The sequence below is a fragment of the Thermobia domestica genome, chromosome 4 (genome assembly GCF_964235325.1).
Source record: "Thermobia domestica chromosome 4, izTheDome1.hap1.1, whole genome shotgun sequence".
Classification (NCBI taxonomy): Eukaryota; Metazoa; Arthropoda; class Insecta; order Zygentoma; family Lepismatidae; genus Thermobia; species Thermobia domestica.
The window spans coordinates 9072339-9097868 of NC_137457.1; the positions used below are offsets into that span (position 1 = coordinate 9072339).

A 25530-nucleotide genomic window follows, 5' to 3' on the forward strand; every position below is an offset into this window, starting at 1 on the left:
GAGTAACGAATTCTTGTGCCGCCATCTTTAGACGCCATATTAAAAGTAAAGCCGGCGTGGAATCGACGGGGACTTTTAGTATGTTTTAAGATTTAGTTTGAAATACCGATACTGGAAATTCAACTTTGATTTAATTAGTCCGATACGGCTCCTATATTTTGCTTATCTTTCCTGGAGTATAGGTGAATAAAGTACAGAATGTGAAATCATAACTTATTTCTTGAAGTTTAGTATCATAATTATTCACTGGCTATAAAGGGCCATAATTATCTGTTTGCAGTAACATGTTTGACAAAACTGGCAGTTACTTTTCCTGTGAAGCCAATAAATCCAATTTCCTTACCTTTAATGTCGAGAAACACATCTGTGTAACATAAAATATAAATGTTCGTGCACATTCTAAACTATGAGGACAGGAATTGGGAATTCCGAAACCACACACGAAAATAATTTCAGCATACTTATTGATCGATCATTTTATACATGTTGAAAAATGCAATCTAACATATTTAAATATTATTTTTTATGATTCACATTACTAATAATTTACTTATATATATATATATACTTATATATATATATATATATATATATATATATATATATATATATATAACGAATGCTTACATATTTAAATTTTATTCATACTTTTCTATTTGATTATCTTTATTTCATTTTCACTTATTATTCTCGGTTATCTTGATAACATAAATATTTAAATATCGTAACTAATATTTATGTTTTTCCTCAAACTAATTAACCAATCTTATTCCGTGTTGTGTAATACGATATTTAGGTCCAAGCTTGGACTGTACCAACTATTAATACTGCAGTTCGTGAGCAAACGGGACGAGATTTCATCTTAAGAGCTTTCAAAGTTCATATTAATACATGATAGGAAACCTTTTTATGTTGGGTTTTTCATATGGTTTAAAAATAGCTCCATTTATGGTAACAAAATAAATTAAACTTTGTAGACTGTATTGAATTAAGCAACGTAGTGTAACGAAATAACTTTCGAAAGACCAGTACTCAATATAATAAGAAAGGAAAAAGAATAAATATTATGGATTTATTTAAATTAGCCATTTTATACAACCTTCTCTCTTACGGTAAAATTAGAAATTTAGTAGCATAATTCGTTCATTGGACTTCGAAGTACGCGAATAAGTTCAAAACACTGTTGAAATGAGAATAACCATATGAATTCAAATCGCTTATCACTGGACTATACTTAAGGTTTCAGTGTAGTAAAGTAAGACAATACATCCATACATAATACTTCTCCTAGCAGACTCTTACTGAAGAAATGTAAAGGTGAATTACGTATAAATGACTAACACTGAGTGACATAAGCATGATGATCAAGCTTTTCAAGTACAAAAATGACGACGCAATGAATAGAAGTTAGTAATATGAATATAATTTTTTTCTTAGATTTAAATAAACTTACATTTAAAAAGCAATAATAACAACTACGATAAAAAAATTCAGATATCTCTAGCTATATATAATCGTTATTTAGTTTTATATTCATATCGTATAAAAAGAAAAAAAGTCTGAAAATAGTTCTTCTAATTCAAAGCAATGTTATAAAATAGGAGATGAAATTAGTGTAAAAAGAAACAATGAACTATTAGTTCCAGAGATGTTAATTTTCATGGATAAATATCGTGAACGCTATTTCCATATCTCATCGCCATCATGATAGATATTATACAAGTATTGGTGGGTCACATGACGCAACTGAAAAGCCTCCATGCTCCACGGTTTTCCGCTAATCTCTTACAAGGTACATATGCGAAGTGTCCCCTCTAGTTTCGTGTAAAATTGATACAAATGCAAAGTTCTCCGCACCCCAACGTGTATTTTACTAATTTTAGCGTCCCATACGGGGGATTTGCATATTTATGGACCTTCATATGTCCGGAATTGAATCATACATTACTATAACGCTTGAACGCACAATTGCTTTTAGTGTCCTTAGATGTTACTGAACATGGATGTGGGCATATGCAAAACAAATTGGATCAATTTCTGCTTCTCTGACACATTCTACTAATCAGGCCGCCAATTTGGATTCAAATTTCCTTTTTCTTTTCAAATGGTAATAGGTTTAAGTGATACACCAAATTTATGTACAATTTTCTCGGAAATTCATTGGAGTAGTCCGTTTTAACGTAGCTTGTACCGTATGGAAGGTATTGCATGTTAAATATCAGGAATTTCACGAATATTGAACTAAATATAAAGTTGTGCAGGACTTCGTGTGTATATGTAATTTATTACGTGATTTATCGTTAAGGAAATATTATTTGAATGCACATACAGACACAAAGACGTCGAAACGGAAATTGTAAATCTTCACCAAAATCTGGTCGTATCTGGATTTACATTATGCATTCTGAACCTAATACAATACTTCCTTGTTATAGTATAACATGGAAGTAATAAGAATCACTCACAGAAATGTAATAACATTATGACACAAATGTTGTAAAGAGTTTGCTTATCCTTACAGTAGTTTTCAATTAGAAATTGTTTTGATTTGTTAACATTAAAAATTGTAAGCTTAACTGATATTACTCTGCAATATCTATTTGCAAAGTGCCAGGAGGAATTTAGCATGCAATACCTTCCAAACGGTACAAGATACGGGAAAACTACTTACTCCAACGAATTTCCGAGAAAATTGTACTTGAATTTGATATATCACATGAACCAATTGACATTTGAAAAACCGAAAGTGGAATCCAATATGGCAGATCCAAGATAGTAACCGGGATGTGTAACTTGTGTGAGAGAAGTAGAACTTGATCCAATTTGTTTTGCATATGCCCACATTCATTTCCAGTTACATATAAAGAAACGAGAAGCAATTTTGCCGAGAGTTACAGTAGTGTATAACTGAATTTCGAATGTATGAAGGCTCATAAAAATGTATATTACCAGTATGGGCCGCTAAAATTAATACAATACACATTGGGGTGCGGAGAACGTTGAATTTGAATCAATTTTATGCGAATCCCGAGGGTTCACTTCGCGAATGTACCTGGTTAATCTTGACGTACGATATTTCTGTTTTGATATCGTCCATCAATTGTAGTCTCCTTCACCGTTCTTAGCCAATGTCCCAACAACTTTATTTTCCTTTTCTTAATAATATTTGACAGTTTGATTTCCTCTCCCAATATTTCTACCGCCCTCTCATTTGTTTTCCACTAGACCCAGCTAATTCTTTCCACTCTTCCCCACACGATTAAGAATACTTGCAGTTGTTTCCCCTGGATTTTTCGTAATGCCTATGTTTCTACTTCATATAAAACAATATTCCACACGAAGCATTTTATGAATATTTTTCTTAACTCTTTATTCAAGGTCCACAAAATAGTATTTTCTTTCTTGTAAAGACATCTTTCGCCATTGTTAGTCTTGCTTTTATTTCACGTTCACACGTCATTATCACCATTAATAATACTATCCAGCTATCAAAAACTAGTAACCTGTTCTATTTTATTCCTTTCGTATTTCTATACTTGACACCGACATATTCGTTCCAATCACCTTGGCTTTTGTCTTTCAGCCGATATTCTTCAAGGCCCTTTCTCAAATTCTCTAGCATGTTATTGTTTCCCTTCCATATCTTATCCTTTCGCATGTTATTGTTTCCCTTATCCTTTCCCTTCCACAGAGAGGTTACACAAAATTTAAGGAAGGTGTTTATAAAATGCAATACTAGGGTGACTAACAATTTCAATGTTAAGTATGTTAAGTTCTTTAAAACTTCAAGGATTAAATTTCTTCATAACTTAAAGTCCGATTCAAGAATTCTAGCATGCTAAATATGATTTAGTTTCTATTTCAGCAGGACGCGAAAGCTATAATATAATAATCGAATTAGAAATTTTTAAAACAGAAAGTTTTTATTTTAATAGTTGTTTTACTCAATTAAATCTATAATAATTATTTAAAATTACGTCTGAAATGAAGTTATATCCAAAGATTTATTCATAGAATATATCCAAAGATTAATTAAAATATTAATATAAGGCAAAATAATAAAACGTGCGTTTAGGAGATGCGTTTAAAAGAGACTTGTATTGCGATAACCAAATACGGCCATACAAGACATAGCTCTAAAGTATTTGTAACTACAGCGGTTATATTAAATATAGCAACTGGTAGAAGTGAATGAGTATTCACGGTCCACAGCTTGCAAATGAGTGTCTTATCTCGTTTAAATTACGGTACCATTATTATGTTTCATAGTACAACAATTCATTTTCCACTGACAAACAAAGAACATACGAGAGGTTTCGTGAGTCTGCAGTGTCTCGTCTAACGTGATTTTTAAGATATAAGGTACCAGAAGAAAGTGACCGTTTAATCCGGAATTGTAATAAAAAGAAGGGACACCATTTACAACATTATTGAAAAAACAGTCGTAACTTCAAATTTTACTATTTAACCCGACCTATTTATGACAATATCACAGATTACATAGATATGGGAAATATTGTTAATGAACATTAAGATAACTTTCTATTGTCGCTTGCACGTCTCTAGCGAGTAGATTGATGTGCCTTAGAAAGTGATAATTCCTGATCAAAACCACCTTAATCCATTTTATAATCTCGACGTTCCCCTATTAGATTATTTGTGTAAATATGCGAAAGAGAACTTTAAGGGTGTTAAAAAGGGTCCTAAATGATTGAAAATCTTTGTGAAGTACCTTATGAATACTAGCCTATGTACGTCTTGTAGGAGTGTATCAGCAGGAAGATGTGTCAATTGCATACACTGTAGAACTAAGAGTGTGAATATGGAATACAGAGAATTAACGTTTTTGCTGTAGTTGAGTCTTTCGAAAGTGATGGCATTGGTCCTCTTAAATATTTTAAGACACTTCTTTCATTTGAAATTTTAATTTTAATCTCTAATTTCACATTTTAAATTTAATTTTAAAAAAAAATGTTTAAAATATTCCACAAAATAATACTGTTCTTGAAATATGAGAAATAGAATACCTAATATATGTATATATAAAGAGAAGTAATGCAGAAATTTATCGTAAGCTGAGGTGGTCTACAGTTAGAAAGTTCTCAGAGGCTATGCCAGACAATTGGAATGATAAACCTAACGATATGATAGAGAAACTTGTACTCAAACTATGAAGATCTACGCTTATTGAAGTTTTTATGTTTGATAAAAGCTCTATTTAATTTTTAAATTGCTATACCGAATACATAATTATTGGTAGAATTAAAGCTATATCATGCTAACATATATTTCAGGAAGTGGTGGTGAAGAAGAGGCAACAACAGAATCACCAGAGAAAAAGGAAAATGGTACTGAAGCGGGTAATTCTAGTTCTAGTGCTGCTGCAGCATCTGGTCGTTATGGTCGTTTTGGTAAGTGAATAAACTAGAAATATTTTTTTTTGTAAAATTTGATTGTGAAAGTAACATTTAATGTTTGGTTCTTTTTATATTCTTATTAAATAAAATTTCTTTATAATAATTCATATTTCGTTCTCTATTAAATTGTTTTGATGGTTGTTAACTTCTATAAAACTGGAACCGTTATTTATTTCTTTAAGTTTACTATTATAATCATTTACTAAACATAACTATCTATTCCTGTAGCATCAAAACGTTGAAGTAAATCAGCACTTCCTTATTATTTTTTTAGACTACTCAATCCAATTCCTTTACCTTTAAGATGGAGAGACATATCTCTGTAAAGTAAAATCCATAATTATGTTTATGGACATAGGAACATAAAAAAAATACGAATTGAGCTTTCTTCAACACCCAAGACTTAGTTAAGGCACATTTGTTCCTCGGCCAGTTTTTACATATAGAGGAAGTGCAACGGAATATCTAAATCTTGTTATCGTTGACGTATCTGACGTTTACTTACTAATATACTTATGTATACAGACTTGCCCTCCAGTATGTAACCACGACATAGGTCTAGAAAGGTACATTCGCAAAGTGTACAATCGGGATTCATATAACATTGATTCAAATGCAAAGTTCTCTGCACCCCAACGTGTATTGTATTAATTTTAGGGGCCCATACGGGTAATCTGCGTATTTATGGGCCTTCATATATCCGGAATTCAATCTTACACTATTGTAACGCTCGGACAAAATTGCTTTTATTTTATTTAGATATAGCTAAACATTAATGTGTGCATATGCAAAACAAATTGGATCAAGTATTGCTTCTTTGACACACGCTACCCACCGCGTTCGCCATCTTGGATCCGCATTATTGGACTCAACTTTCAGTTTATCAAATGGGAATAGGTGCATGTAATACATGAAATTCATGTACAATTTTCTGGAAATTCTTTGGTGTAGTCAGTTTTACCGTTGCTTGTGCCGTTTAATAGGTATTGTATGTTGAATCCCTCCAGGCACTTTGCGAATAGACATTGCAGAGTAATGTTAGTTATGCTTATGTTTTTTATGTTGATAAATCAATACAGTTTCTAACTTAAAAAATACTGTAGGTACAAACAAACTCTTTACAACATTGGTGTCATAATCTTATTATATTTCTTTGAGTGATTGTTATTACTTCCATGTTATACTATAAAGAGGAAGTATTATGTTAGGTTCAAAATGCCTAATGCGAATCCAGATACGACCATATTTGGGTAAAGATCTACGATTTCGGTATCGACGACTGTGTTTTTATATGTATGTACATACAAAGAATATTTCGTCAACAATAAGTCACGTAAAAGGTTACATATATACACGGAGCACTGCATTACTTTTTATTTGGTTGAATATTCTCTAGTCCCTGACATTTAACATACAATACATTCCAAACGGTGCAAGCTACGGTAAAATTCCCTACACCAATGAATTGCAGAGAATTATATTTGAATTTGATGTATCACCTGCATCCACTCCTATCTGAAAAAATGGAAGTTGAATTCAATATGGCAGATCCAAGATGGCAGTCTGGGTTTGTAGGATGTGTCAAAAAAGCAGTACTTGATCAAATTTGTTCTGCGCATGCCCACTTTTATGTTCAATTTCATTTAAAGAAACTAAAACCAATTTTTTGTTCGAGCGTTATAGTAATGTATGATTGAATTCCGGATATATATAAAGACCCATAAACATGCAAATTACCTGTATGGGTCGCTAAAATTAGTACAATACACATTGGGGTGCGAGGAACTTTGCATTTCAATCAATTTTACACGAATCCAGAGAGGACACTTTGCGAATATACTTTCTAAGAAAGTCAGGTTTAATAGGTATCTTTGATATAGTATTTATTTGGACTAGAGAATTAGGGAGGACGTTTATCCAGTTAAATCTGATATTCGCAGCATCAGTCCAAAATAAATTATTCATCGTAGCTTTTGAAATCAAGATTGTCTATAAAACTCCAACTTACGAAGTCGTCTTTGTAACATAGCCTTCGTCAGACACATTATCTGATAATAGATTCGGATTCTGAGTTTCTTTATTTCTTGTCTAATACCTTAAGGCAAGCACTTAATATATGTTTGCTCGTTAGCAGCTGTGTTTCTTTCCAATAGAAAACCAATTATTGGTATTGGTTAAAGCGTTAATGTCCAAATTCAATTAGAAGATATCAGTTTATTTTGTATAAAGCTGCATGTTTTATTGTGTGTCCTCTTTATCTCTGAGTTTATTTAAAGTTATTTGGTTTCTTCCTACATTTTTAATTTTTTTCTTTTTTGTTGCCTCTTTCTCTTAACATTTATTATCCAATTGCTTTAGACAAATATGCATAATCACGGGAGGCAAAACAAGTAGTTTTATTTGATCCTTTCTCTACAGACATCTACACTGTTGGCTTATAATACTTATAGGATAGGTAAGACGTATTTGTAAGTAACCTTAGAGAAGACACTATGAGCCCATTTTGACAATTAAGACTGGAAATAGACTATTATAGATACTAGCTGATTAACCTAGAACAATTAACCTAAAGAGAAGAAAAGTTTATAGCAAATATTTTCAAAGTTGTATTTGGACAACTATTTTAAAAATACATTTCATACAGTGTAGTCGTAATTCTGTGGAAAGAAATAAATTTCTCTTTTTCCCTTAACATACTTGTTTGAACCAAGGTGAGTTAAGAAAAAGATACTTCAGCCCAAATGCTAATTATGCTGAAAAACTAGTTTTAAGAGATTCATACACGTATACACTTCCATCCTTTTTTGAATAGAATATGGGTTATTACTTTTTTTAGTAATTGCTCCTAAAATCCTTTAGAAATGAGATATTAGAAAATGCTAGTGAACGTTGACACCTCTTTAGATAAGAAGATTATATAGGGAATTGGATGAGATTCTCTCTCGTTTGTCTCACTAATTTTAACCCTAAACTTTGGAGGAAGCTTATAATATCCTACAAAGCAGATTACAATGAGAAGGTCGGGGGTTCAAATTCTAGTCGAAAAAAGAAACGCCACATTTTTTCTTATTCACGTCTTACAGGGAGCCATTTCTATGACTAATTTTATCTCGTTGGAATTGCCTGGTACGGGTCACTGTTCGGGTACCATTTACTTATATATGTGTTTTCCGGGTTCTGTCCTCCGTGGTCCTGCCAATGAGTATGTTTCGGGTACCTCGACTTACCTGAGTAGGACGTTGAAGGACATCTCCAAAAAGGGATTACTAAATTTTCTGTGAATTGCCCGCCGGTCTAAATAATAAGATGAGCATTAGGCGCCGAAAGGTTCGGATGTCTCGTCTCGAAAACCTTACGGACGATCAGACGGTCACTCAGACCACAACGCACACAAACATTATTCATACATACAACAAAAACACACTGGATTAAAGGACACTATACTTATTTATTAAAATGCTATTTAAAAAAATAACGGATTAGAAAAACAATCACAACACTCAACACTGCACATGTATAATTATTTCCTTTAATAAAACCGCACTTTACTTTCTCGCTTTACTTTTGCTCTTTGTCACATTATATATTAGGATTGCAGATTAAAGTAATGATTTAATTAGATATACTTTTTCTCACATCACTAATGCACTTGGGGTATTAGCAGTGGAGAAAAGTCGCCACGATAATCCCACGAAGTAATATAGTTGCTGCACCAAACAATCCTCAAATGTTTATCCTCAGTAAAAATAGGTAGTCTCCAAAGTGGAATGATAATATTAGAGGGCACGTTTATAACATTGACTCACAAAGTATGTGAACATGGGACTTACTGATTGGGGCTGGCCGTGAGAAAACGTCCTTCCGGCTAATAGCTTGTGCCTCGTAGCACAATATCATACTTGATTCCCGACGCGACGTGCATGATTACTGCTTACAATTACGGAGTAAGACTTCTTGAACTTAGAGGTTTGATGTACAAGCTGCATTGGATTACTGATCATTGTTGGCAGTTCATTCTCAAGAGCGCTCAGGTTAAATGACCTGTATGTGCATGCAAAAAGAATATAAAAAACAGTTAACGTTAATGTAAGTCCACTGGCCACGATGCACAGGACATTGCGATAACTTGACTATGGGAACATTTATATAACGAGCTGTTAATGCGATGTGCCTGTCGAAAAAAATGAAATCGTTGAGTTTTACGTCCCACAGTTTTGTTGATATGGCTAAAGGAGACGGTGATGATGAGTAATGAATGAAGTGGGAATGAAGAAAGTGGGAGGAAACGGGAGAACCCCGAGAATACCCACGCACACTTTGTCTATAGTACTTCGAACATAATACTTCGTGAGTTTTCATCATGCAAATTTCAATCAAATATGCATCTTAAGAGATATACAAATCCGTTATCATATACGTAGAAAATTCAAAATCTCACCAGACTCTCATACAAGAGAAATTAAAACTCGTTATATAATCTCTCAACTTAAAGAAGTGGGCACGTATTACAGCATTTTCAAAACTTCCGCCTCTGAAAATGGTGAGATGGAAATTTTTTAAAAAATATTTTTGTTTCCCATTTTGTGTTCAGAAAGTGACTGAAGTGTAAGAACTTTGAACAGTTTGAAAGTAATTTTTAAACATAATTACCATTTGGATCAACCTGACATTTTGTAATCCATTCATCTTTATTGAATAGAAAACGTGTGTGCAATCAATTAGATACAAGGAAATTACAGTGAATGCTCATGGTATATAAAATATATTACGTTGTTACATAGAAAGGCAAACATCAAAAACTGTAATAGACGTAATTTTATTATATACTAGCGTCAAGTACTCGCTAGTAAAATTAAAATATATATATATATATATTCTGTAAATCACTCACCTTTTTTTTTTTACACATATCGTCATTTTCAATCATTTTTATATATGTACCATTTATATCTATAAGTATTGTATATATAAAATTGTAGATAAGTATTGTATATATAAAATTGTAGATTAACAATTGAAAATATATTATCTAAAAAAGGGTTAGCTTACTGGATGATCCAGGATATGATCAAGGGAGGGGCTAAACCATATTTTGCCGTTTTATCCAGTGTAAAGCAGAATTGATGTCCATTTTATCCAGTGTATACCTGAGCGTCAAGGGAGGCTATAGCCCCCTTGGATCCGCCACTGTATATATATATATATATATATATATATATATATATATATATATATATATTCCATTAGTGCCAGAAAGTGCTCAACAGAATATGATACCACGGACATGAACATTGGGCATCCCAGGTACATATTTTTGTATCACGTTCATACATTGCCTTCTGTTTGTACGTTTTCGGCTTAAGTAGGACTGAAAAAAAAATGTAGTCTTAAAGTAGAAGAAAGCTCAATTTCTAACAAACAATAAGGGTTCCAGTGTATAAAATGCTTTTTTGAACATAATTATGATTTGGGGCAAAATAAGCGCTTTATACTCGTGTTTTACTTTTATTTCCAATAAATGTGGTAACGGGGAAGAGTTTTCAAGTATTTATTTAAAATATTTCTAATAAATATTTTCGTATCGTAGTTGCAGCTAGTACTTATGATATTTGTTTTCAGTTCTAATTATGAGTAGCTTACGGTCTCTTATCTAAAGTTACTTAGAAGAATGCCATACCTATTACATAAATATACCAAGCCGTCAATGTAGATATTTATGGACAAGAGTAAAATGAAGTAATACTGATACTTTTACCTTCTTTGATTATGCGTTTCTTGCTAAATGAAATGGATGGTTATGAAGAGAAAGAGAAACAATGAAATGAATAGTGTATTGGGAATGTGAGACGAAAAGCAAAAACTTTGAACAAACCCATAAATATCAGGGGTGGATCCAGGACGGATTCTTGGGGAACGGTGGGTTGTAATACTGATACTTTGAGCTACTTTTAAGAGCTCCAAACTTTGTTTTATTTATATATAAAATAAAGTAGAATATTATATATCAAATAGAGGGGGTTCCTCTTCTGGTGATGGATCTCCCCCTGGATCCGCCACTGGATGGAGGACAAACAAAGAAACATGTAGCTTTATAAATAACTTGAAATTAACGTAAAACTCAAAAATTAAACACGAAATTAACCATTACTTAGATTTGGATATACAAGGAAGAGTCCGAGAGCAAGTTTCTCCAGGCGACTGTGGGCAGAAGTGGGGATGGAATACCAAATATAGCGTGTGACATTAAAGATCAGACGTACCTTTATTTTTCCACATAACTACCACGTACATGGAGACATTTGTCATACTAGTCTATAAGGTTCAAAAACTCTTCCAGGAAAATTCAGTTCTTTGCATATGGAAGAAGCGTCAGCATTGATTCCAAAGCGCCTGCTGCCGAGAGTTCTTCAAAGCCTGAAACAGGTGAAGGCCACTGGGTGCGAGATCACGACTGTCTCGCTGTGTGTACAGCACTTGCTAAATTGGTGACGCCATTTCCGCACTATTTGTTTCGACATCGCGTCAAGTACATAGATTTCTACGTGGCCGTTATGGATATCAGCTCCCGAACGCCACGTGCCAATTCATAGCGGACAACCGCTCGAAATTTGTTCGTTGACCACGATGTCAAAACACGCATTCTCTCCATTCGCGTTGCCAACATGTACGATAATTAAGTACGATATATCATACGATAATTTTTATCCCTGTACGATTTAAAATAGCTGCAGTACGATAATAGGAAAGTATACGATAATTTAACAACTTTGGTAAGATGCAAAGATAATTCTATAGGTGTTTGAAATTCGAAAGAAATTTCATTGATTGCCTGAAAAGGAATTTGAATTTTACAACACATAAGTATGTAATAAAATTACTCAAAACATTACCAAGACAACCAACATCTCAAGAAAGTAAATAATGCAGGCAAATTACAGTTAATTGGGTAGTAATTTAAATAATTTTTTGTTACGCTTAGCTATATTTTACGTTTATCGTACTTTAAAATCATAAAACCAATTCACCTGCTTACATATGTTTGTTATTACTAGGTAATTGGTTAATCGGATCATTGCAATCTAAATTACATTTTGAACACCGATTCTATGTGAGAAATCGGTGTAACACTGACCCCAAATTGACACTACGATATTGATTCAAACTACTACTAGTATTTGTACTGCAAACACTTTATTGCAGTTGTCATCAAACCGGGGACCGCGACCACGCACACAGGACACTGATCAAAAAGGGATAATTACTAGCTACCTAATGTAGATAAGTTTTCAAAAGTAAATATATAGGGACTTATGCGGAGTCGCTCTGACGAGTGATTAGTGCCATACTAAAGAGTTCGACTAACATATGTTTCCTGCAGTAGTCAGGCCTTTAGTACGATGCTAATCATACGTCAAAACGACTCTGTACAAGGCTGATAAAGTGTTGAAGGAAAATTCATTTTTTTGTTGATCGACTAGTAAAGAATTAAGCTTCAATCTTCTTTCCTATGCAGGTTGTTAAATATAGTTTAGCTTTAAACTTTCATATTAATTTTCTCTTAATAATAATAATAATAATAATAATAATAATAATAATAATAATAATAATAATAATAATAATAATAATAAAGGTTGGTATTGGGACTAAAAATGAAAGATAATTCTACAATAAAAACAATAATTTTAAGTGCTGCGTATGATAATATATTCTGATCAGGTTACATAGCTGCATAGTTCCCAAGTTCAGACTGGGAGATTCGTCTCCGCTTTGCGCAGGCGCTGCGACAGTGCCATCTATAGAACCGCGAGGAAACGATGTGTCTGTGTGTATTGCGCAAGCAATCGCTCTCTTGTTTCCCCCATTGCTTTTCGCTTCCTGAGGAAAACGAGAAAAGAAATTTATTTTCGGACTGCCCCTCGTAGTTCTATCCGATATCAATAATCCGTCTTCCCATCATGGGAAAACGTAACTGTTAGTCGTCGTAACGCGTTTATATATCTTGTTAACGGATTTACCTATTAACAAGTCGTTCGTATATCTTGTTAATAGGTAAATATATGTATATAACATGTAAGTATTGCACGTTACAGGTACAAAATTTTAATATGAGGCAAATGAGTTTTATTTAACAGATGGGTAGAGTGTTAGATTCATAATGAAAATGATTCACGTTCTAATCCTAGTCAGGAAACCGGATCTTGTTAGTAGCTGAAATCTTCAACAGAAAATGTTCTCTGTAAGTCGTAATTCTCATCCGTGTTGGCAATATTCGTATTCATGTTTGCAATATCTATCCTAAGAGGTTAGAATAGGGGAGGAAATGGCAGAGATGAATGCAATTGGAATTGGAGTTTGACAGAACTGCTGTCTCTTGGCTACATTATTTAATATCTATCTAGAAGAGATAGTGAAAAAGAGACTTCAAAATGGAGACGGCATTTTCAGTAGGAGATAGAATGATTAGGTGTATGCGGTGTGCAGATTACAATTAATGGATGACATCAAAACAGAGAAATCGTATGTGAAGACGAAAAGGTTAGCGGAAAACCTTGAAGGATAGAAGCTTCCCAGTTGTAGCAAGTAACCGGACAATAATGGCAAAATACCTATGATGATGATGATGATGATAGTTTGCAATATTAATAATATTTTCGTCTCACCAGAACATTTTTAATGTTAAATTATTAATTATACGTGTTTCTTTCTTACGTGCCTTGCAAATTGAGTATAGTTATTTAGTAAGTCAAATAGGGTTACAAACGTTGTATCCTTTTTTTGTCTCTTCTGTCAGCCTCATCTTTGACATGAAGGTTCCGACAAGTATACTGCACAACTAGACTTAGAGCAGACTCAAAATAAATTTAATATAAAAATATAACTGATACATATTGTAGTGTTTGGCTTAGTGTATCACACAAGAAATCGAAAAGCTAAATATTCAAATCTTATCAAAAATTGTATTGCACTGAAGCTGGAATTTGTGTCCTAACTACGTTCTCGTTAGTAATCTAGAGAACTTTAATATTATGGTGTCGTGATGAAAATAATGGAGAAAAAGTCATAAAATTAAGAAAAATAAGAAATCGATAAAAATAACTTAGCACTAAACGAATCTTCTTATGAAAGCCAATAGTGATGTGCAACATCAAAGTTTAAGTTAAATTTAATCTTTAATTATAACTTCATGTCATATATATATATATATATATATAAAATAAAAATAAAATTATTTAGAGAAATCCTGAATCTATATTTCATAACTTTGAGTTTTTGAAAATTGTGGAATGAAGGTGACAAATAATCAAAAACGTCTAGTAGTATTACTGAATATGACAGAGAAAAGAAGACTGCTCCATTATTTACGGTTAGAGGATTAACACAACGCATCATATTTACAGCCATTATAATCATAATTTTCTAATAACAGCATCACTAAGTGCCTTGTAACTTCAAGGATGACACTTTTTGTTTTATATATTTTAATGAAACATTCAAGATTGCTGTTAAGCTAATAATGATTTTCATTTCTGTTTCAGGAAGGCGTCGAAGGCCTGGTAAGATAATAGCAATTTCAGGTTTTTAAAACAGAAACTTTCGTTCTGTTTTAACATTTTCAACGCAATTAAATCTATAATTATCGTACAAAATTGCATCTTGAATGAATATATGCTTAGTTACAAATATCAACATATTTAAAGCGTAATTTGAATTAAAAACATATGTTGCAGAATCAATCGTATGTTTAGTAGGATATTTAATTAAAACTAACGTTGCTAAAATGAATTACAGCCCTACATGAGAAAGCTGAAGAAGCGTTGTAATGGAAGTAATGGACAATTGTGCTCGCCGTCTCTAAAATAAAGCACGATTTACCGCGAACATCTTCGCGAAAATAATTTTTTTTGCTATATGATAAAAATTCGTCGACCACATATAAATAACTGGGGGCGCGGTGGTTCAGTGGTAGAGCTTCCACCTCTGGTGCTTGGGGACCCTGGTTTGATCCCAGCTCGCTCCGTGTGGACTTTGTGAAGGACAAACGCAATGCTCGTGGGTTTTTTCGGGGTTCTCCTGTTTCCTCCCAATTCCTTCATTGCAACATTCCACTCATCTCTCATCATCACCGTCTCCTCTAGTCTAACCGGCATAAGTGTGGGACGTAAAACTTAAAGATTTCATTTCATTTCATTTTTACATATAAATAACTCAAGAGAAGCTTCGTTGATTTGTGATTGGTTGGTTTTTGATTTGGAGTTCAGTATTTAGACCTTATGAGACGTAGACACACAGCTTCTTTAGGTGTCTACGCTTGGAACACAGGAGCTTCCAACGGAAATAAAATCCATTCCCTCAAGATGAGTTATGATGTCTCACGCAACCTAATTATTCAAGCAATAAAACATTTCAAAGTGTCCGTTGATAATTTGAGTTGCAAGGAGAATAAGGTACACGAGTTGGAGGATTACATAAAAGAACTATCAGTACTGTAACTTTCATTATTGATCGTACCACACATGTGAGCTTGCGCGAGTAATCCATATATGTTATTAGGTATAATTTATATGATTTCATATGACCACTTTTACATTTTCTGATGACCATTTTTATGTTTTCTGACTATGTGTGCGATGTGCCTTAAGTACTGATGATTTTTGTTGTAAATAAAGCATCTCTGCGCTGCGATATTGCGCGACCTATTGTTATGGGCGTTTCTGTATATTACATGGCGAAGTGAGTATATAAGGGACGTTCAATTGATGATGAAATCCAAATAGTGGCGTGGTTTGCGTTCTATCTGAACTGACTGTCAAACAATAGTTTTCTCTATGCTTCCAAGAGAGAAGTGTAAGTAACACGAGAAAAAAAATACATTGACCGAGAAGTAACGAACTGCAGGTCTGGCCTGTAATAATAAATTAACAACTAAAACAGTACAACTTGTAATTGACTATTCCTTCCATTTTTGAGTATTAATTGGATATTGGTATTAGGGTAGCAAATTTGCTTATATATAACTTTCGTTCTAAGTAAAACTTTCTTGAAAACTATAATTTTGAAAAAGGATTACATTGGTAATATTAAAATATAAACAATGGAGAATATTTTAATTTTTAACTTAAATATGGTGATTGATTGAAAACAATCGTAGAACTGTGGAGGGAGGAGTGAATGAACTAGTTCAAGATGTTCTGTTCTTTTACTTGCAACGTTAAATATTTTGGGTAGAGATGAACTTCCATTTCTTGCCCAATGAAATTGTGTTACAAAGTACTAGAAAGGCTAATAAAAAGTATGATAATTATATAATAAAAACTATTGACTTCTGAGCTTACTTATTTTGGTTACAACGACTAACTTCCATGGAGCGAATATATATTTCTTTCTTTAAACGAAGAGCTATGTAGCAAAGTGGCTGAGAAAATTCGTACCGTACGCGGAAATAGGAAAGAACAAACCATCGTTCGACCTGGAATACATAAAACTAGCAGAGAAGAGAAAACAGGCACAATTACGCTGGCTACAAAATCCGAATGAAATAACTACACAAAACTTTGCAGATATCAGGCGGGAAATTTCCAACACTTTTAGAACAAAGAAACGTGATTTTCGGAAAGCTAAAATTAAGGAACTTGAAGATAATAGTAAAAATAAAAACATCCGGGACATGTATAAGGGGACCAGCGAATTTAAGAAAAGCTATCAACCTCGTACTTATATATTAAAGAAATCTGACGGTACAGTTCTTACTGACACTGATAGCATCTTAAATAGATGGAAAGATTTCTTTGACGATTTGCTTAACACGCAACCAAAAACCAATGTGCGTGGAGAAAAAGAGATACACACCGCAAAACCGTATATTCCAGAACCCAACCGAATAGAAGTAGAAACCGCTATAAAGAAAAAAAAGAAACAAATCTCCGGGTGTAGATGAAATTCCGGCTGAGTTAATTTTAGCTGGAGGCGAAAAATTGTGGAACAAGATACACAAACTCATTCTCCTTATCTGGAACAAGGAAGGATTGCCACAAGAGTGGAAAGAATCAATCATTGTTCCAATTCACAAGAAAGGCGACAAAACTGACTGTAATAACTATCGAGGCATTTCTCTTCTGTCAACATCCTATAAAATCCTTTCAAATATTCTGTTAGCAAGACTGGCCCCATACGCAGATGAAATTATTGGAGATTATCAGTGTGGATTTAGACGAAATCGATCAACTATCGACCAAATATTTACCATTCGCCAAACACTCGAAAAAAAAGTGGGAATACAATACACTGGTACATCAACTATTTATTGATTTTAGAAAGACGTATGACTCGGTTAGGAGAGAAACATTATACAACGTTCTTACAGAACTTGGAATACCGAGAAGGCTAATTAGGTTAATTACGATATGTTTAAAGGTATCCCAAAGTAAAGTCCGGGTAGGAAAATTTTTGTCCACGAGGTTTCACGTCGAAAATGTCCTGAAACAAGGAGATGCGTTGTCGCCATTATTATTTAACTTCGTTCTGGAATACGCTGTAAGGAAAATCAAAGATTGCTGCCAGGGTCTACAGTTGAACGATATTCCCCATGTTATGGCGTATGTTGATGATGTAAATTTAATAGGGGATGATAGAACAATAGAAAGAAATGCAGAGATCTTATTAAACTCTTGCAGGGACATGGGTTTAGAAGTAAATGCAGAGAAAACTAAATACATGGAAGTTCGTCGGGACCGGAATACACCACATTGTGAATGCTTTAAAATATTAAATAATATTTTTGATATAGTGGATAGTTTCAAATACTTAGGATCAATGTTAATAGAGGAAAATCATATTTACGGAGAAATTAAATGTCGACTAAAAGTATGGAATTCGTGTTACTATTCGGTTCAAAAACCCTTGTCGTCGCGAATTCTGTCGAGGAATTTGAAGCTTAAAATATACAAAACGATAATTATGCCTTTTGTTCTGTATGGTTGTGAAACATGGTCACTTACTCTGAGGGAAGAACATAGACTGAAAGTATTTGAGAACAAGATCCTGAGACGAATATTCTGAGCCAAGAGGAACGGGAATATGGAATGGCGGAAAGTTCATAACGAGGAACTACATAATTTATATGGTTTACCCAACATTGTTAGCTTCGTCAAGTCTAGGAGGCTTAGGTGGGCGGGTCATGTCGCTAGGATGGAAGAAAGTAGAAACGCTTTCAAAGTCTGGACTGGAAGACCAATCGGAAAACGACCATTAGGAAGACCTAGGCGCATATGGGAGGACAATATTAAGATGGATCTCGCAGAGATTGGAATACAAAGTGGAAACTGGATGCTGTTAGCTAAGGATAGAAGTCAGTGGCGAGCTGTTGTGAACGCGGCATTGAACCTCCGGGTTCCATAGGTCATAGAGTTAGTTAGTTAGTTAGGAGTTAAACAATTATATTTTATCAGTGTTCACATAAACGGGAGAAAAATGGGATGCAGAACTGAGGATCACATCTTTCATATTAAAGGTAAACAAAGAAACAAAGAATGATCAAAAATGCATCAAACAATTGCCATCTTGGTCAGTAATTAGTTTTTGTATGAGGGGCCAAAAAAGTTTTCAACCGCCCCTAAATCGTCTTTCCGTATTTTATACGCAATAAGCATATCATACTGAGTTAAATGATAATTTGGGTTTGGCTACACTATATGTGATCCCCCAGATATAAGGCTTACGAGGAATATTTTGACTGAAATATACTGGATCTTTTCTATGAAAAGGAAAGAAAAATATATGAGTAGTAGAATTTATTGATCCTCTTTCTGAAAGCCTAAATAAAACTGGGACTTTCATGTTGATTTGTATTTTCGATCTTTGCCCGCAGAGAGGATACGAAGGACTAGACCTACAGATTAATATGTAAAAAGTATGAAACAAACTACAACACATTATGTGCTATAACATTTTCTTGAAAACTCTATGTTGCTCTTTCTGCATATGTTAACAAAACATATATTAAAACATTTTACTCCGTTTTCACGTGAAGTTTTAATATTTCATACCTATCTTACATTCTACATCCAGAAAGCAATATTCCAGTCCTTGAAGACTCTTCGTGATCAGTTAGTAATTGGAAACATTTTGTAATAAACTCCTGTGTCTGAAGTATGAGAAACAAAATAGGTAACCTCAAATATTTAAAGGCAAAACTTTGAGATATTATTGGAAGCTGAGTTGACGCTCAAGCTGAAGTTATCTCAGCAGTGGGGGAAGGAGGTAGAACTGGTAACGGCAAACCAGAATAAAGAACAGTAAATTATGCTTCAAAGTGTGAGAAAATATGTGATTGCGTGATTGCTATTTATTGTAGTTCGTGATTGAAAGGAGTTATATGAAGACGTAACTATTGATCCAATTAAAATAATATCATGCTAACGTGTATTTCAGGTCGGTTCGGAGTATGGAGAGGAGGTGAAGAACCACCCCCAGAAGAAGGGGACAAACCAAAAAATAGTTCGGATGGAAATTCTTCAGCTCCTTCAGCAGCTGGTTCTCGTGCAAATTATGGCTATGGATATGGTAAGTGGTTAAATCGAATCATACTTTCAAAAATATGATTGTCAAATCAATGTTATGCTCTTACCTAAAATTTCGTTACTGTAGAAATAGATGGGAAGATTTTAGACTCAAAGGTGGCATTAAAGGGAAACAGACATATTTCGTACATCTAAAACAAAATAATGAGACATGAAATTATCAATTGTGCTGAATTTATTTATTTCAGATCGAAAGACGCCCAGTACGTGAATCAAATGAGAAGAAAATATGGGTCCGCGAAAGCATAAGCTACGGATTAGATAGGAACTATTACCCTGGGAAACATCGATAGAGAAAATCACGAAAGAGGCGTTGTAAAGTTAGTGTAGACCAATTGCACTCTATGAATGTTTTGAAGAGCAGTACCAGATAAGTGCAGGTTGTGAATGGCAAAGAACACTATCCGATAACAGAAGCTAACTGCGTAGTCTGTGGCTATCGTAAATAATAAACTACAATCGGAACGAGACTACAAAGAAATATGTGTAACTCTTATTAGAGATAAGAATTCTTGCAGTATTGCAAAACAAGCCAAGATAATTGTAGTTTTGGTTTCGTAGAGAAAACTACAAGAGTTTGACACTTATTTTTTGACAAGAGCAGATTACGGCATTTTATTTTCAAGTATTGTGTATTTCCATCGATTATCGGAGGTCATACTCGAAAACCGGATATTTCAACCCAGTGGCTTATAACGCAGAATCGTTTCTTGTTCACCATTCCTATGAATGATTCCCATGAGCACAGTTCCTACAAGATCCGTAGCTTCTGTTTTCTCAGGCCCCGTTTCCTCCCCATTTAATTCAGGTAAGATAAGGGAACTTTATTGCACACAATTGACAATTTCTTGCCGCATTTTTGTTCCAGATGTACGAAATATCATATATTCCTTTTCTGACTGCCACTGCTTTCAAATTATTCATAGAAGTGGGATGTTCATGTAAGAATTCATAGATGTATGTTTCATGTAAGAATAATATAGATTGCTCTTCACTGGACGTTAATTCGAAATTTCCGAGCTATGGCCATTTTCCCCGTTGTGGCATTTTCTCGTTAGCCTTTATTTGAGAAATGACGTATTCCAAACACTTGCTCTTATTTTCATTTTTTTTTGTCATTGTATATCTTCACTCGTTCTTTGTTCCCAGGGCACGAAACATATCATATACATAATCTCTTCTACTTTATTCTTCCAGTGCATTTAATTTTCTCTCCTTTAATGCGAAAAGTAAACATATATTTTGTTAAATTATATACATATGATCATTTATCAAGAAAAAAATATGAATAATGATTTTTGGTTCTTCTTTTTGAAAACTTAAACAAAACTTTTCCTTTTAGGTTGATTGATAGATTTGCTTTAACGATCTTTAAAAGTAGAAGGAATATGTTAGAGTATACATGCAATTAACATATAAAAACTATGAACAAACTACACCCCGCCATGTGCTATAACATTTTTTTCAAAATTTGTTTTCCTCTTTCTGCATATATTATGTTAACAATACACATAGTGGAACATTTTAGTCTGTTCTTATGCGAAACTTCAATATTTGATATCTATTATACCTTGCTCATCCAGGAAGCAATATTCTTATTCCAGACAATTATTCTTGATATGCTAGTGATTGAAAACATTTTATAGTAGACTTCTGTGTTGGAAGTATGAGAAACAAAATCTGTAAGTGCATATCTATACAAAATAAGAAAGAAACATTATTATACCTGATATGTCGCTCAAGTTGAAAGTATCTAAGCAGCAGGGACAGGAGGTAGGACTGGTAAAGACAAACCAAATGAAAAAAAAGAAGTGCAGCTCCAACGTGTGAGAAAATATATGATTGGACGATTGCTATATACAGTAATTCATGATTGAAAGAAGTTATATGAAGACATAACTATTTATCCAATTAAAATAATATCATGGTAACGTATATTTCAGGTCGAGCATGGAGAGCAGGTGATGACACCCCCCCCAAAAATGATTCATCGGCTCCTTCAAATTCTTCAGCAGCTCGTGCAAATTATGGCTATGGATATGGTAAGTAGGTAAATTAAGCATTTTTTAAAATACGGTATTGAAATTTATAACCAATACTCTTACCTGAAATTACGTTACTGTAGAAATTGATGGGACCATTGGCGGCTCAAGGATAGCCTTAAAAGAAAAGAAATACATTTTGTACATCTGAAGCAAAATAATGAGACAAGTAATTATCAATTATACGGAAGCAACAATTAGTGTCGGATAGTCAGATACTCAATTATTAAATGAAATGATTAGGAAACATGGATGTGGGAAATATTGAACTAGAAATTGGATATAAATTATTACCTTGGGAAATATTAATAGGAAAGGTAGAGAAAATCACGAAAGAGATATTGTGAAGGTGCTTTGCAACAGCAGTTATTAAATAAACCGGGTTGAGTAAAGTTTTAGGGCATTTCAACAGCCAAATGTCTCTTCTGAACCACAATTGACAATCCTCTTTCCTTAATTATTTTAGCATACATGCATAGAATATATATTATAGCGCATATTTGCTTATGTAAGTACTACCTTTTATGGACCCTCAGATATGAATGATATAACTTCTTTTCTGTTTCCTCTGAGCTTTGTATTGAAAGAAATTATATAACGAAGACTATTAACAAACACTTTGAAGAAATTGTTTGACAGGTGAAGTTTGTGTAGAAACATAATTAATTTAGCTATTATATATCTTTTGTTTTATTAAAAATAATCAATATTTAGCTGATAGTTCTGTTTACAAGTTCTAAACTGAGAAAATGGAGTCAGAAAAAACTAGCTTCTCATTTATATATATATATATATAGAGCATTCATTCTCAACCTACTTATAAAAATGAAAAATGTTACGTGAGTTGCTTCTAATACAGGCAAGACGTTTCACCAAGTTATATTTGTATCATATTAGCAAGCTTTATGTTTTGATGTAGTGCTGTAATTATTAGTTACGAAGCTAATGTAATGTTGGAGCATAATATCTCTTCACACACTTACCACCTCTCTCACTCACTTTCCCACAGGCAGTCGCAGTAGACGCGAGATGGCACTCAATCAATGAGATAGTCTGTCTAAGGCAGACCACGCAATGACTGTGACAAAATCCTTTTGAAGTAGACGTCTTTTTTTCTTTCGTAAATGGAAAGCAAACGAGTGATCACTTTGGTTAAGCAACACATTTACTATTACATATATGCATATAAGCACGAAATACAAAACATATTTGACTACAAATTTATATTTTTTTAATAACTTAAATTAGCTGTTACTTATTGACCAGCAATTGCAGCTCTTCCTTGGGAAACCCTTTCCTTTTCATCATCATAGCTTCTGTCGAGTTCCTTCAATCTTCGTTTAACTATATTCTACATTATATTATCTTTATTAAATGGCTTACCAAATTCCTTTATGTATCCCTCCTTTTACAAACATTTCTTTCCACTTGGTAAATCATTCTTTCTTTATTCAGATTCCAAATGACTCTCCTAATGTTTGTTTGTCTTAATAGTAACGAATATAAAACGTAGTAACTGATATGTGTTATGTTGCCAATAATTAAATATCTTACTGTAGTTATCAAAAACACACAAGATTCTATTCTAATATTGATTATTGTACCCTTGAAACAAAACTAAAATAACATGTGACCAAACCAAAGACATTTTAATAACCTGTGTTACAATTTAGGCCGAATATTCTTTCCTTCATCAGGCACACTATCTAGAGGTAATCAAATGATTATCTAAATATGACCGGTGTTATGCAGAGTCGTTTTGACGTATGATTAGCGCCATACTAGAGACTTGACTAACGCATGATTATCATAAGTATATTCAGAATACCTGATTAGGACGTAGTAGTTGACTAAGTTAACCACATTTGACTAATTAGTTTACAGCAGAGGATACCCTAGTTTGCCCGCTGTTATCCCAGAGGAAACTTACGTTATGAGAATAAAAAGGCAATTATTTACCTGTTTTTTTTTGTCTATTTTTCACCTCATCGATGAGTTAACTATGAAGCAGCTATTAAGCCGAATCCTCTACAACTTCAAAAATATTTCTTAAAGTTACAGTGAGAGATGGGTAGAAGATTTCCGGTGTTCTGGGGGATACATACATCGATAAATTACCTTCCCTTTTTAATTACAATATAATACTCTTATTGTCATTAATATTAATTGACTTCTACATATTCACGCTACGAATATCCCTCACAAATGAATAAGTTAATTGTAATTTTATAATCAGAGTTCTGAAGTCGACCCACAAAGAAAATGTTTCGAATTTTGTATGTCATATATTTTCAATTTTATAGACTAGGCATGGGCACATCTAGTTTTCTGTAGCTGCCACATTTATTTTCCTAACTTGATGTATTGGGGTTATATTAGTTAATCATAAACAAATCAACTTATTAGTTGAACTCAGAGCTGACTCTGAATATCAAAAAGTGCACTCTTCTTAATACAGAGCTAATATGATATTAACTAATCACGTGACGAACGTTTGATTAACGAATTCTCTCTGAATATTGCCCGGCATGTCTCACGAAGAAAGTGATATAGTACCAAAGCATTAATATTAGTTATTAAAATACAAGTTGTTTACAAGAAATTTATTTGCTTTGCGAAGAAATCATTAAGAATAGACTTTACTAGTTCACATCCCCTCATTTGAACATTACACAACATGTCTTCCTGCAACAGAAATGATACCTTACCAACCTATCAGAATTTCTTATTTATGTTATGAACTGTATTTCGAAAACTTCTCAACTGGATGTAATATACTTAGATTTCTCCAAAGCCTTCGACAAGATTAACATCGATCTATTTTATTACAAGCTATCCAACAGATTTAATATTCATGACAAATTCCTGTTTCTACTAGAGGATTATTTTACTGATCCTATGCAACTTGTTGTTGTGCTAAACATATCATCCAAATTTGCCCCAGTTCTTTTTGGAGTTCCCCAGGATAGTGTTTTAGGACCTCTGCAATTTCTTGTTTATATGGATGATCTCCCTTTCTTCCTACCATTATCATCTACGAGAATTCTTCTCTTTCCAGACTATTTTAAAATTTTCCACAAAATCTCTACCATAGTTGATGCCGTATGACTTCAACAAATTCTTACTAAACTTTCTGACTAGTGTGGGACTTGGAATTTAAAACTAAACTCAAACAAATACTGTACTCTTAGTATGTTTTTGGAAAAATAAAATTTGTTTCGTATATTCTATTAATTACAATCCTATCGAAAAAGTCGTGACACATAAACATCTAGATTATTGTTCGATTAGAAATTTACATTTGCTGATCAAATCACCTTTACTGTTAAGAGTGCTATAAGAATACTGGGTATTATTTACAGATTTACTGAAATTCGCGATCTCAAATCACTCAGTACTTTCTTAAAGCTTTTGTATCTTTTAAAATCGAATATTGCTCACCGATATGGAATATGGCCTGTGCTTCAAACATATCCCGTTTCGATTTTATCCTTA

General features: G+C 33.4%; 1 protein-coding gene across 16 annotated transcripts in view; it reads left to right on the top strand.

Annotated features, from left to right (window-relative positions):
* LOC145683702 (uncharacterized) overlaps window positions 1–25530 on the top strand; it is a 414104-nt gene that overhangs the window by 322783 nt on the left and 65791 nt on the right. For all 16 annotated transcript variants that reach the window (XM_081755116.1, XM_081755122.1, XM_081755125.1 and 13 more), the window contains 4 exons: window positions 5295–5411; window positions 14954–14971; window positions 19845–19976; window positions 21937–22035. In XM_081755116.1, coding sequence (XP_081611242.1) covers window positions 5295–5411; window positions 14954–14971; window positions 19845–19976; window positions 21937–22035 — 366 coding nt within the window. The remainder of the gene's footprint in view (window positions 1–5294; window positions 5412–14953; window positions 14972–19844; window positions 19977–21936; window positions 22036–25530) is intronic.